General features: G+C 40.8%; 1 protein-coding gene and 1 long non-coding RNA gene across 7 annotated transcripts in view; one reads left to right on the top strand and one right to left on the bottom strand.

Annotated features, from left to right (window-relative positions):
* LOC124111500 overlaps nucleotides 1–11,832 on the top strand; it is a 45,081-nt gene extending 33,249 nt beyond the window's left edge. For all 5 annotated transcript variants that reach the window (XM_046471227.2, XM_046471224.2, XM_046471226.2 and 2 more), the window contains 2 exons: nucleotides 3,449–3,603; nucleotides 11,687–11,832. In XM_046471227.2, coding sequence (XP_046327183.1) covers nucleotides 3,449–3,603; nucleotides 11,687–11,740 — 209 coding nt within the window. In that variant the 3' untranslated portion in view covers nucleotides 11,741–11,832. The remainder of the gene's footprint in view (nucleotides 1–3,448; nucleotides 3,604–11,686) is intronic.
* LOC125382917 lies at nucleotides 1,634–2,544 on the bottom strand. Of its 2 annotated transcripts, XR_007222574.1 has the most exons (3): nucleotides 2,506–2,544; nucleotides 2,090–2,151; nucleotides 1,634–1,696 (listed from the first exon to the last, which is right to left on the bottom strand). It is a non-coding gene; the product is annotated as an uncharacterized LOC125382917 (long non-coding RNA). The 2 variants fall into 2 exon arrangements; XR_007222573.1 differs by lacking the exon at nucleotides 2,506–2,544 and having other exon boundaries at nucleotides 2,090–2,497.
* Nucleotides 11,833–13,650: the final 1,818 nt, after the last annotated feature.

The following is a 13,650-nucleotide window of genomic DNA, read 5'->3' as shown; positions in this document are numbered from 1 at the left end:
TGAGAGTGCTCCGGGAAGACCACGAGTATATCATATACACAAAAACAAATGAATGGATCGTATGAAAGAAGACACAAATCAAATGTGTAAACCGTCAAATCGTGTGAAAGATAACACAAGTCTGATGTGTAAACCGTCAAACGAACAAAACTGTATATACTATAGTCACATGATGACTTATGTAGTTATGACCACGTGATGTAACACCCGAAAGAAGATATAGCTAGGGCGAGATAAATGCAGTTGTTATTATGGGTAATAACAATACACGTGGAAAGAAAACGGTTGCAGTTGGATAACTGACAAGTTAGACTTTCTTACCAAATAGGACTAATTCATGTTGGTTAAATGTAGAAACAAAACAGAAATACAAGACAACACAATACGACATGGGTATAGGGAATGTGTTAGTAACAGTGCAGTAAAGTAGTGCTTACTGAGTCTGTCGTCAGACTGTCAGAACATGAACACTTACATGATTACATTTTAATAAATACCTATTTATGCTTTATTATTTAAAGGTTTATTTAACAGAAAAAAATGAAAGCAATAAATCACACGCTCATACTCACATTATCATAACTGGGAACTCACTAAACTAATGCAGTATTACAATACTCAGGGTATGTAGATGTACTTATAGTGATACACAAACAGCAATGCACACATGAACTCAGAAAACTAAAATAACTAAGAGTAACTAAGAGTAACTAAAGAGTAACTAAAGAGTGACTGACTTGGGTTCAACGCCGTTATCAACAGTATTCAAGTTATATCACAGCGTATCAGCTTAATGTGGGGGAATAACCACAAGTGATGCAGGTCTCAGACAGTTACCACTTTGGTGAAACCCATTGACACAGGGACATGGTGCTGACAAACCTAGAAACATAAAAGGGGTAATCCGGATTCGAAACGCTAAAGATAACTAATGGTGATCACCAAGGAATAAGATAAAATAAATAATTGTCAAAGACTACATGATAGCTAATTTATCTGGCCAGAAAATATAAAAATATGCAATAACAATACACAGCTACTAAAGCTAAATTACACAAGTGTTGAAAGAGTTGGTACCAACGTGGCTGGAGCAAAATATATTACAACTACATGTATGACGCAAGCAAGAAAATATTTACACTCAAGACCTAATATATTGAAAGTATAACAGAAAGAACAATGTACATGTCCTACATGACTGATATCAAATCAGTAAACACAGCTTATCATTAGCTTTAAATGCTGTGTTAATACAGCAAAATATCTATGACAAATATCAAACAAGTCAAAGATGAAAAATTACATCATATAGATATGAGTAATATATAATTAATTAGAATTTATCAAACTTCAAATGTCTTTAGAATTCAGTTTATGCAGACAAACTGTCACAGTATGCGATACAGCATACGACACATGGTCATGACTGAACATCAAGTCATTACACAAGTAACTCTCAAATACCGTAGAGCACATGATGAGTGGACGAACTGACAGACCCGGACCCTCCAAGAATGAATAGGTGCACATCCCACGTAGTGGCTCACACAAGCATCCTTCTGCAAGATCCTCACTGGGGGCTCCATTTTGTAGCAGTTTAGTGAATGTCTTTTTAGAGCGAACAAACACATACTACGGGGTTGAGGTCTTTATTGCGATGCGTTGAGTGTGATCAAGGATCTATATATCATACACCCTGAAACACATAATAACACAATAAATACTAAGTAAAACATTATCATTAATGCTAGATACATAGCATAGGCTTATTATAAGTAATTATTTACATATATTAGTCATCCATTAAACACAAGATAGACTGAACCTTAAACGATTATACTAGAACATATACAGTATGTACATGATCAACAATACCGACATTCAAGGGAGATAACTCCTTGACTTTCATTTGACTATAATATATACAAAATATATATACATAATATAAATGCATAACGCTTACACATTCTGCATAAACATATACAATACTTTAAGACAGAAATTAATGATATGATCTTACATAAAATGTGGTCATCACAATTAGATTACATTGTAAGTCTTAGACAAATATAAATAACACAATGCATACCCTGTGGGTGATACAAGGGTGTGGATCCCAACTGCCACACGTATGGCAACACCATAGATTATCTGAATAAACAATACATAGACTAAAACACTATTTAACATTTAATATATTGAACAAAGTAATACACACATTTTATTTACAATGATTTGCATTGTATCACATCTGAATCTCTACATTACAAAGCTTATTAAAACACTCTTGAGGTAAAACACTTTCACACATATTTCATTGAAGTGATAGAATACATTTTAGTGATAAAGTATGGGTGTTTAGCTTATCTTATGCAGATTTAAATATTTAGACATAATCAACATTTATGTTAGATTACATACATTTAGTTTACTTCATATAACACTTTGAACATACTGTATTATTTAAATACAACACAAGATAGAGATTATAACCATTTAACTCACCTGATTTAATATTGTCTCTTTATCCTTTGCTGGTCTGAGTGAGTGAGTATGGTTTAACGCCGCTTTTAGCAATATTCCAGCAATATCACGGCGGGGGACACCAGAAATGGGCTTCACACATTGTACCCATGTCGGGAATCGAACCCGGGTCTTCGGCGTGACGAGCGAACGCTTTAACCACTAGGCAACCCGACCGCCCCTTGCTGGTCTGAGCAGTTCTGTCAGTTTATGTGCTGAGAGAGTATGCAGTGTAATCAAAGCATGCAGTTTAACAATAGGTGTTAGCTTGGCCAATCAGCAAATGAAGCTTCTGGCCATGGGGCAGTTAGTTGGTAAGACAGGTCAGATACACTTTGTTATAGCTGACTGTAACGGACAACTAGTTATATATAATAAATATACGTAAAAACCTAAAATGAAATTAAAACAAATATATACAAAAACTACATCGGCCACACTAACATCCAGTCTTCATTGTCAGAAACTGTGTCCGCCCGGAGAGCGGAAGGTCCGGGGTTCGATCCCCGGCCGCGTCATACCAAAAAGGCGTTAAAAGATGGTACTTGTTGTTACCCTGTCTGGCGCTCGGCATTAAGGGGCTAAAACAAGGACTGGTCGGCTCGGAGTCAGTATACTGTGTCTGAGTGGGGTATTCATGTTAAACTGCGGCATGGTATCTCAGTGGGCTAGCACTATAAATCGGCATCAGTCCGGACTAGTACAAGCAGCCTCACACACACAAACACACACACGTGCATGCACGTCGCTATATAAGTGCAATAATCTTGGACGCGACGTTAAACCCAATTTCACCTCACCTCACCTTGTCAGAAACTGTACACTTGCCAGTTGTTATAGTTGGGCTGCTTGTTTAGGCTGTATTGGATATATTGTTTCAGGTTCTGTAATTCAGGCTATTAAACCATGTCCCCTTTACTTGCAGACGCTATCACCCCCTTCCACTGGTCCTGGGTCGTGGCTGACATGGTGTATGATCGGTATGGCGAGAGGATGAGGAGGCTGAGAAATAATATCGAAGACCAGCTCACCAAGTTCAGATCGCACACGAACTTCAGGTCAACTCTGATGTGTGAACAGGTAAGTTAATCAGGCTCTATCGAAAAGCCATGGCCCCAAAGCAATCTTAGCTTTAACATAGACTTACGATAATCGTAGCGCTAAGATCGCTTGGTGCAACGAGGCCCATGTCATGTTGCTATATCTCGATGCCTCACAACGTACATTACGTCTTGTCCTTCTCTGTTACGTTTTGTTTGTATGTTTGTCTGTTTATCTTTTTAACGCCACTCTCTATTCTTTTATCACAGTAACTGTTACTCCACTGAATACAGTAACTTGAATTACTCACTTAAGTAACTCTTACTTTTGAACGACAGGGGGAGACGAAGGCCCCCTTTGCGTTTCTCCTCGTTCGTCTCTTTTCTTTTTCTCTTAAATGGGCATCAATTTCAGTTGTTTATTCCGGTTCAGATGGTGTTTTGATGGCAGAACGTTTGTACTGTTTGTTTGTTGTTTACCCCTGCACACATCAGTATTCCAACTGTATGACGGCGGTCTGTAAATAATCGAGTCAGGACCAGACTATCTTCTGTTCAGAGGCAGGGTGGGTCAGATGTCTATTACGTTGCAAGTTGCATTTTTGAGTTGCGTCCCTTCACCGTTACAGGATCCAGATATGATAATCAGTTTCGCTACGATTTTGATCCTTGATTTGCCAGCACCGTGAAACCTGAGCGTTTCGTCGGAGTTGAGATATAACTGTAATATTGTTCAAGCCAACACACTCACTTTCTAAATTGAATTTATACTTTCTTTAGGCGATTGTGTCGACTGTCCTCAGAAATGTAACCAACCTACTGCGCGTGTTTCCGAGTAGATTTTTCAAATTGGAAGCAGGCCGATTGGGTAGCCTAGTAGTTTAAGCGTTCGCCCGTCACGCCGAAGCCACGGGTTCGATTCCCCATATCGGTACAATGTGTGAAGTCCATTTCTGGTGTGTCCACCCCCTAAAACCGGCGCAAAACCATGGTCACTCACTCAAATTGGAAGTAAAGGTTTCATTCGATTTACGCCGTTATATAAATGGAATTCTGTAGAAAACGGTGTTAAACCCAATTCACTCACTCAAGATTTATAAACTGTAGACCAAAGAGAATAAAAACGCCCATATTTTAGGGCGGCTAAAAATGAAACAAACAAGAAATGGTTATTCGATGGTTACGTATTGGATACGGGAATCATAGTGTTTTGACCTAGATTCGCAGTGTTTCGGCGACGGTTTTCAGCCTATTTAAATTGGAAGTAAAGGTTTCATTCGATTTATTTGGACAGCTGTCTTACTTTTGCACACGCAAACAAATCTGATTTTTCAGTGTTCTGGGATAAAGGTCACCCGGTTATGGATTATATTAATTGTAAATCAAATTCAAAGATGTCAAATGTTGTTCACCGTATTCGACGTAATAAGCGCCCCCACTCTAATAAGCGCCCACGGCGATATTTGCTGATATATTGGCTAGTGAACAACCCTAATTAGTACCCATTCCGAATACTCAATGTACACGAGACTTATTTATTCGTGTATAATTCATACTCGTGTGTTATATGCACCCTTAATTATGGGCAATTAAATTCTGGAAATATTAAATATCTGTCGTGTATAATACGCACATACTATTCTTTTGTATCATTTCAGGCTGTCAGCATAAACCACAACAATTACGATATTTCAACTATTTTTTCACAAAAATTAAATTCTAATAAGAGCCCTCTATTTCTAATTTTGAGAACGCCCTTGGCGCCTATTACGTCGAATACGGTAATATAAGTATAGGTTTTTTGTTTGTTGTTTTACGCCGCATTCACAATATACCAGCTTTATAGCGGCGGTCTGTAAATATTCGAAACTGGGTCAGACAATCCAGGGATGACATCACGAGCCCAGATCTACGCAATGCATGCATCAACCAAGTCAGCAAGCTTGACAACCCGATCCCGTTAGTCGCCATAGATAACCAAGGGTTGCTGAAGATCAATTCTAACCTGGATCTTCACGGGTATGAACTTCCTGAAATGCAGTGTTACTCATTTTAAAAAATGGTTTTACATGAGGAAGAATCTTCCGTGAAAATTGAATAGATTCTGTTTTATTAGGGTTAAAACGACCTGCCAGTTTTCTGCTCAAGAGGATCGTTATTCAGACAATGTACTGCTGTGTGTGGATCATTTACCACGACATATAGGGATGTGTCATCGGCAAACAATCTTATATTACTATCAATATCGTCTCCAAAGTCGTTTATGAAGATTAAGAACAGCAGCGGTCCTAGAACTGACCCTTGTGGAACTCCGGTCGTAACTGGTCGTAAGTCCGCTTTCCCGGGAGCTGTTAGGGACATCTACACTCACTGAACACTACTCCAGTGCAAAAGGAAGGACCTTGTTTTGTAATCAAACTGTCAGCAGGTCAGTGACCGGTAGTCAGCACCTGAATTCCTCACCTGTAGCCGAGCTAGGCACAAGACAGTACCACATAACTAGACTCAAACAGATCTGGTGCCGTTGCACAAAACAACGTTAGCGCTACGACTGCCGTAAGTCTATGTTAATGTATGGGAGTTACGATCAACTTGGCGCTAAGAACGCTTTGAGCAACAGCGCACCCTGGTGTCTTGCCAGTATTAGAGGGATTAAGTTGTGTCACAAACATATTAAATTCCTTTGAAAAATTTACAATCTGGTCAAAATTGTCTTATGGACCGTGACAGGCACCAGCTGTAAACAGGACAGAGCGATGTGGTAGAAGAGCTACGGCAGGTAGATGACTTGATTTTCAAATACTTTCTGCGATCTGCATTGGAGTTTACTCGAAACAAAGATTCCTTTTCAGGATATGTATAAAACCGGACTGGAAACAGTGCCGATAAGCGGGTTTGACTAGACATAGTTGCCCCACACCAAATCGACTATTGTAAGAGTCGACTATGCTTGTTGAAAGAGGCGACTTAGTCTGTCTTACAGACCCTGATACAAATATATATCAAATACAGCCCATTCAAGTCTATAATGTTTGGCAAGTCTAGATCACTGCAGTATCAGGAAGAGAGTCACTGGGCTCCTTTTTATTATATTTTTATTAAGATAACTGAACAACTGGTTTTTTTTATGTACGATATGTTCATTTCAGAGACTAGATGTTAGTCTAGAGGCGACTATGCTTGTTGAAAGAGGCAACTAACGGGATTAGGACCCACTTGCACAAAACGATCTTAGCGCTAAGACTATCGTAAGCCTATGTTAAAGTATAGGGGTTACGATCATCTTAGCGCTAAGATCGCTTTGTGCAAGTGGGTCCTGGTGTTCAGACTCGTTGACTTTGTCGATGCATGTCATCGTAACCCAATTGCGTAAATCGATCCTGAGGATGTCACTAACTGGATTGTCTTGTACGGACTCGACGTTTAACAGACCACCACCATGGAGCTATAATGCTCAATGTAGCGTTAAACAACAAAATAATAAATAAATAGTTAAATAGATTTCCAATAGGACGAGGAAGTACAAAGCCCTTCTTTATAAAATTTTACGTTTGTTGAGGAACGTTAATGGAAGTGCGTACCCGTTGACCTCTTCACAAAACGCACCCTTTGTCAAGAGAATTGGACAAAATAGCCATGTGTTGACACCAAAGGAGATTTAGCTGATTAGAAGCCAAATCCTAACAAGCAAACACCATAGAATAGATAGCTGACCATTAACAACACAAGCGTTTTAGCACCTTCACATAACCTACAAACAAATAGCTCTTACTGAATAATACATCATTCTGCAAATGGACACATTCATCCGTAATAATGCGTGAGCAGTTGCTCCCATGGTAAACAAGTAAACAAAACGCCTTTGCCAAACTAGCAACAACACCTGTTAAAATCATGCTACTCGATTGTCGACATTGTTAACTGCTCTGTGGTCCTTCGCTTGAATGGTCAACGCTTCTAACTCTAATTTGTAAAGCATTCTCCCAATATATCTGTTGACACCGACAGGGTTAGATGGCGTACTACACAATCTATTATTCAGGGAGTTTTGTTAGAGACGGAAGAACTGACTGGTCAACGAAATCTATTTTCTTTCCCACTCAAGGCCATTTTTTGTCAAAGCATCTTTTCTTGATGTTTTCCTATCTAATTCTCAGCACGCTAATCCCCCAAAACAAGAATACTAAACTGCCGGACAAAAGAAAGTTTACACCCATGTTTGATGGTGGCTAAAAATGAATAACAAGAAACGGTTATTTGATGCGGGTTTCATAGTTGTGTTTTGGACCTTAAGTTTGCAGTTTTTAGGAGACTGTTTTCAGCGGCGACAAAAATAATATTTTCATTACTTATTTTGCCTATTAACGTTTTGAATTACTTTGGTCAAATCTAATTTACAAGTGTTAATTTTCTATTGACCGCCAGTTTATTAACATCCTAATTAGCTACGAACTTATGCATTGGCATTTCTAAGCCATCCTTGATAACTCTTATCAACTCTGCGTCATTTCAATGAGCTTTGTCCCGTGTCAACTCTAAACTTCTTGAGCTACGTGCTACGATTTACGCACGATGCACGAAGTCGTCTCAAGAGACTTCTCATATTTGATGAGTTCTCGCAACCTTTTTATCTCATTTCTCATTGGCAGAACGTTTCTTGAGTTTGTTTGTTGTTCAACGCTGCTCTAAGCAGTATTCCAGTTTATCACGGCGGTCTGTAGAAAATCGAGCCTGGGCCAGACAATTCATGAGCATCGATCCACGTAAGTGGGATACATCAACCAAGTCTACGAGCCTGACCACCCGATCCCGTTAGTGGCTTCTTACGACAAGCATAGGTTGCTGCAGGCCAATTCTAACCCGGATCTTTACGGGACTCATATCCCTGTTGCAAAAACTTTGCCAAAACTCTTACGCTGTGCCAAAACCTTTTAACTTGTTAAAGATTGTTTGGGTTTTTAACGGTCTCTTCCGTGTGTTTGATAGAGTTTCATACAGTCAAACACCATTGTGGCGAACTCTGATATGTCAAACTTACGGTTGTCTCGAAAAAGGCTTGGTCCCTGCGTATTCCTTCCTTAATCATTATTATTTAACGTCAGATGTGTCGAATTTTCGGTAGTCTCGAAATTATATTCCAGTCCCAAACATGTGCTTCCAGCGCAGATTTACTCTGATAAGACGATATCGGCACGACTCATCTATCATCACACTTTAGTTTACAAGGCTAAACATTTATTTGTTTCACTTGTGTTATAAAATAGCGGATAGATACCGAAATGAATCGGTGCGGTTAGCAACATGACAGCAGTCTCGTGAAGGGCCTGGTATCTCCGGGAAGATAACTGGACCAGCTGTTCCTACACCCGAAAAACATAAAATAACAGTAAAATCGATTGAGATTAAGCATGAAGCAGTGGCCACAGCTGAGCAGTGTTATACAACTAAATCACAAATTGCCAAAGACTTTGTTGACCCTCCAAACACATTGTCAACATGGATTAAGAAGTCGGTAACGATTAAGTAGGCATTCCTTTAATCTTCATTCCATCCAGCTCGTGAGAGAATGTACTAGTATATAAATACTCATAATCATTTGATGTGTTAAATTTGTTAAACTAATCTATTTCTTTCTAATGCTGACAATGCTTCTGATTTATCACGAATGTTGTTGCGGCGTGTAAAAACTGCATTTCTTATATCACAAGTTGTTGTATAGGAAGAGACAGCTACCGGATTTAATCATTTATTTAATTACCTCACAGCTTTTTAATTGTTTTTTTTTTAGTCTAACATCGATTCTTGTCAACTAAGGCAATATATTTTACCAGTTTGACCAAAGTACACAAAACAAAGTTCCAGTATTTTCAGGCAGGTAATTGGCTACGTCATGACTGATTTGGCTTTGACTTGTCAAAATATACGTTCTTTATAAAGTTCACTCTGCAAATTTCTATTCAGTTAATTAGAAATAAGACTTCATTTGTGAAATCGTATGGGTAGTTCAAATTACTATCATGATAAACAAACAAAGCTGACATCCCTAGGGTTTATTTTATATGTAGCCACGGATATTCCGGGTCAGAACTGGTACCTATCAAACTCTGCTGGTTGTAAGAGGCGACTTAATGGGTGGTCAAGCTCTGTGGCATGTCGACCGCCTCCGTTGTCTAGTGGTAGAGCGTCCGCCCGGAGAGCGGAAGGTCCGGGGTTCGATCCCCGGCCGCGTCATACAAAAAGACGTTAAAAGATTGTACTTGTTGTTACCCTGTCTGGCGCTCGACATTAAGGGGCTAAAACAAGGACTGGTCGGCTCGGAGTCAGTATACTGTGTCTAAATGGGGTATTCATGTAAAACTGCGGCATGGTATCTCAGTGAGCTAGCACTATAAATCGGCATCAGTCCGGACTAGTACAAGCAGCTACACACACACATACACGTGCATGCACGTCGCTATATAAGTGCAATAATCTTGGACGCAACGTTAAAACCAATTTCACCTCACCTCACCTCTGTGGCATGTCAATGTACCCCGACGGCGTGGATCGTACAGACCGTGAAGATCCGGGGTAGAATACTGCGTCTGAGTGGGGTATTCACTGCGAAACTGCGACATGGTATCTCAGTGAGCTAGCACTATAAACCGGCATCAGTCCGGACTGGTACAAGCAGCCACACACACGCACACACACACATATACACGTGCATGCACGTCGCTATATAAGTGCAATAATCTTCGACGCGACGTTAAACCCCATTTCACCTCACCTCACCACAATACCCGTGAAGATGCGAGGTAGAATAGGTCTTCAGCAACCCATGCTTGCTGTAACAGGCGACTATGCTTGTCGTAAGAGGCGACTAACGGGATCGGGTGGTCACACTCGCTGACTTGGTTGATGCATGTCATTGATCCCAATTGCGTGGATCGATGCTCATGATATAAATTCACTGGATTGTCTGGTTCAGACTCGATTATTTACAGACCGCCGTCATATGGCTGGAATATTGCTGCGTGCGGCGTTAAACAACAAATCAACCAGCCTACCTACCAAGGACCACAAAGACTTGCGACTTGCGACACCTTCGACTTTGACCTGAGTCAATCGCTGTTCACTTGCGCTAGGCAACCGGAGTTCAAGTTCAAGACCAGACTATTTGAAATTTGTGCGCTCGGCGACCGTGTGTTGTACTACCGTTAGAACGTAGAATCTGGGGTAATCGCCAATGGTCTCGTGTAAGGTTCTTAGATGAGTCCAGATTCATTCTGAATATTTGGGATAGGCAAGGACTGGTATGGATGCATCCTAATGCACGTTATGTGAAGGTCAACTGAGCCAACATGACATATTTTGGGGTAGGTCTGTAATGATATGGGGTGAGATCACTATGACTGCCAAAACGCCACTGCATTTTATCCATGTAAGGGTCACTGGAAAGTACAACATACTGGCGCTAATATTTGTGTGCCGTTTGCGCGCCATGCTTGTCAACGTTTTGTCTTTCAATATTTACGCGCGTGTCTACTGTGCACGTGTCGTAACTGTTTACATCCAGCAGCAAAACATCACTAGCCATCATATGGCCAGCCATGAGTCCTCACCTTTTCCCCTCAGAGCACCTCTGGGACATGATCGAGAGACCTGACGCTAACGTCAAAGGCTACCCACTACGTCAGCCGAACAAGAGGAGTGGACAAGACTCCCACAAGTTGTCATTGGGAGATTGATTCGAACCATGCCACGCTTTAAAAACGAATATTTGACCAATCAAGGGTGCTCGACCTATTATTTATCAAGTCATTTCAAACGTTCGTGGTTTTGGACTACACACCCCTTCCCCCTTCTGGTTGTTTGCACGGTAACAGTACACCGACAGTATCTTCTGTTGATGGTCATGATAGACCTCCCTTTTTTATTATCCATCCATTACCCTCACTCTATACCTCTTTGTATTTCTGTAATCATATAATATATAATTTATATACATTTAGGTCGAAAACATTTTTTTAAATTATCCTCCTCGTGAAATGTGTTTCATTATATTTTTTCCTTGAATATTTAATACGACAGTGTATTTGAAGCGACGATGTCTTTAGTTGATTATCTTGATTCACTTTCAGGAAGCATTTCCAGACGAAGACGTGTCGCTTCTGTCTTGTCTTTTGAAGAACTAAGAGCTGCAGTCAACGTTCGTCTTCCCCTTGTCAATCTTCTTTCAAGTTTCTAACTTGCGTGTTAAAGTTCAATAAATTAATTCGTGCTTTAACTACTGGAATGTGTTCTGCTTGTTTCTAAGGGCGTCGATGTAGCCTAGTGGTAAAAGCGTTCGTTTGGAACACTAAAGACCCAGGGTATTACTCATGGTCGCTTTCAAATTATATACTCTGATTTCACTGATATCTGATGTAACATAACAAAACGACTGACCCGAAGACCCTGTTTAGGCCAGTTTCCGTTGACTGCTCTTAAACCTGTTTAGGATAGTTTCCATGGGCTACCCTGAAGAACCTGTTTAGGCTAGATTCCACAGAAGGTCCTGAAAACCCTGTTAAGGCTAGTTTCCGTTGACTGCTCTTAAACCTGTTTAGGATAGTTTCCATGGGCTACCCCGAAGAACCTGTTTAGGCTAGATTCCACAGAAGGTCCTGAAAACCCCGTTAAGGCCAGTTTCCGTTGACTGCTCTTAAACCTGTTTAGGATAGTTTCCATGGGCTACCCCGAAGAACATGTTTAGGCTAGATTCCACAGAAGGTCCTGAAAACCCTGTTAAGGCTAGTTTCCGTTGACTGCTCTTAAACCTGTTTAGGATAGTTTCCATGGGCTACCCTGAAGAACCTGTTTAGGCTAGATTCCACAGAAGGTCCTGAAAAACCCTGTTAAGGCTAGTTTCCGTTGACTGCTCTTAAACCTGTTTAGGATAGTTTCCATGGGCTACCCTGAAGAACCTGTTTAGGCTAGATTCCACAGAAGGTCCTTAAAACCCCGTTAAGGCTAGTTTCCGTTGACTGCTCTTAAACCTGTTTAGGATAGTTTCCATGGGCTACCCCGAAGAACATGTTTAGGCTAGATTCCACAGAAGGTCCTGAAAACCCCGTTAAGGCTAGTTTCCGTTGACTGCTCTGAAACCTGTTTAGGATAGTTTCCATGGGCTACCCTGAAGAACCTGTTTAGGCTAGATTCCACAGAAGGTCCTGAAAACCCTGTTAAGGCCAGTTTCCGTTGACTGCTCTTAAACCTGTTTAGGATAGTTTCCATGGGCTACCCCGAAGAACCTGTTAAGGCTAGATTCCACAGAAGGTCCTGAAAACCCTGTTAAGGCTAGTTTCCGTTGACTGCTCTTAAACCTGTTTAGGATAGTTTCCATGGGCTACCCCGAAGAACCTGTTTAGGCTAGATTCCACAGAAGGTCCTGAAAACCCCGTTAAGGCCAGTTTCCGTTGACTGCTCTTAAACCTGTTTAGGATAGTTTCCATGGGCTACCCCGAAGAACATGTTTAGGCTAGATTCCACAGAAGGTCCTGAAAACCCCGTTAAGGCTAGTTTCCGTTGACTGCTCTGAAACCTGTTTAGGATAGTTTCCATGGGCTACCCTGAAGAACCTGTTTAGGCTAGATTCCACAGAAGGTCCTGAAAACCCTGTTAAGGCCAGTTTCCGTTGACTGCTCTTAAACCTGTTTAGGATAGTTTCCATGGGCTACCCCGAAGAACCTGTTAAGGCTAGATTCCACAGAAGGTCCTGAAAACCCTGTTAAGGCTAGTTTCCGTTGACTGCTCTTAAACCTGTTTAGGATAGTTTCCATGGGCTACCCCGAAGAACCTGTTAAGGCTAGATTCCACAGAAGGTCCTGAAAACCCTGTTAAGGCTAGTTTCCGTTGACTGCTCTTAAACCTGTTTAGGATAGTTTCCATGGGCTACCCTGAAGAACCTGTTAAGGCTAGATTACACAGAAGGTCCTGAAAACCCTGTTAAGGCTAGTTTCCGTTAACTGCTCCGAAGAGCCTGTTAAGGATACTTTCGGCCTTCGGTCTCAAAGGGTTGTTTGGACAATGAATATGAATGGGTTTCGCTAAATGTCCTGTGCAT

The sequence above is a fragment of the Haliotis rufescens genome, unplaced genomic scaffold, assembly GCF_023055435.1.
Source record: "Haliotis rufescens isolate VD_foot unplaced genomic scaffold, xgHalRufe1.0.p SCAF_21, whole genome shotgun sequence".
NCBI lineage: Eukaryota > Metazoa > Mollusca > Gastropoda > Lepetellida > Haliotidae > Haliotis > Haliotis rufescens.
Note: the sequence above shows the minus strand (reverse complement) of the source record. Positions and strands in the feature narration are given on the sequence as shown.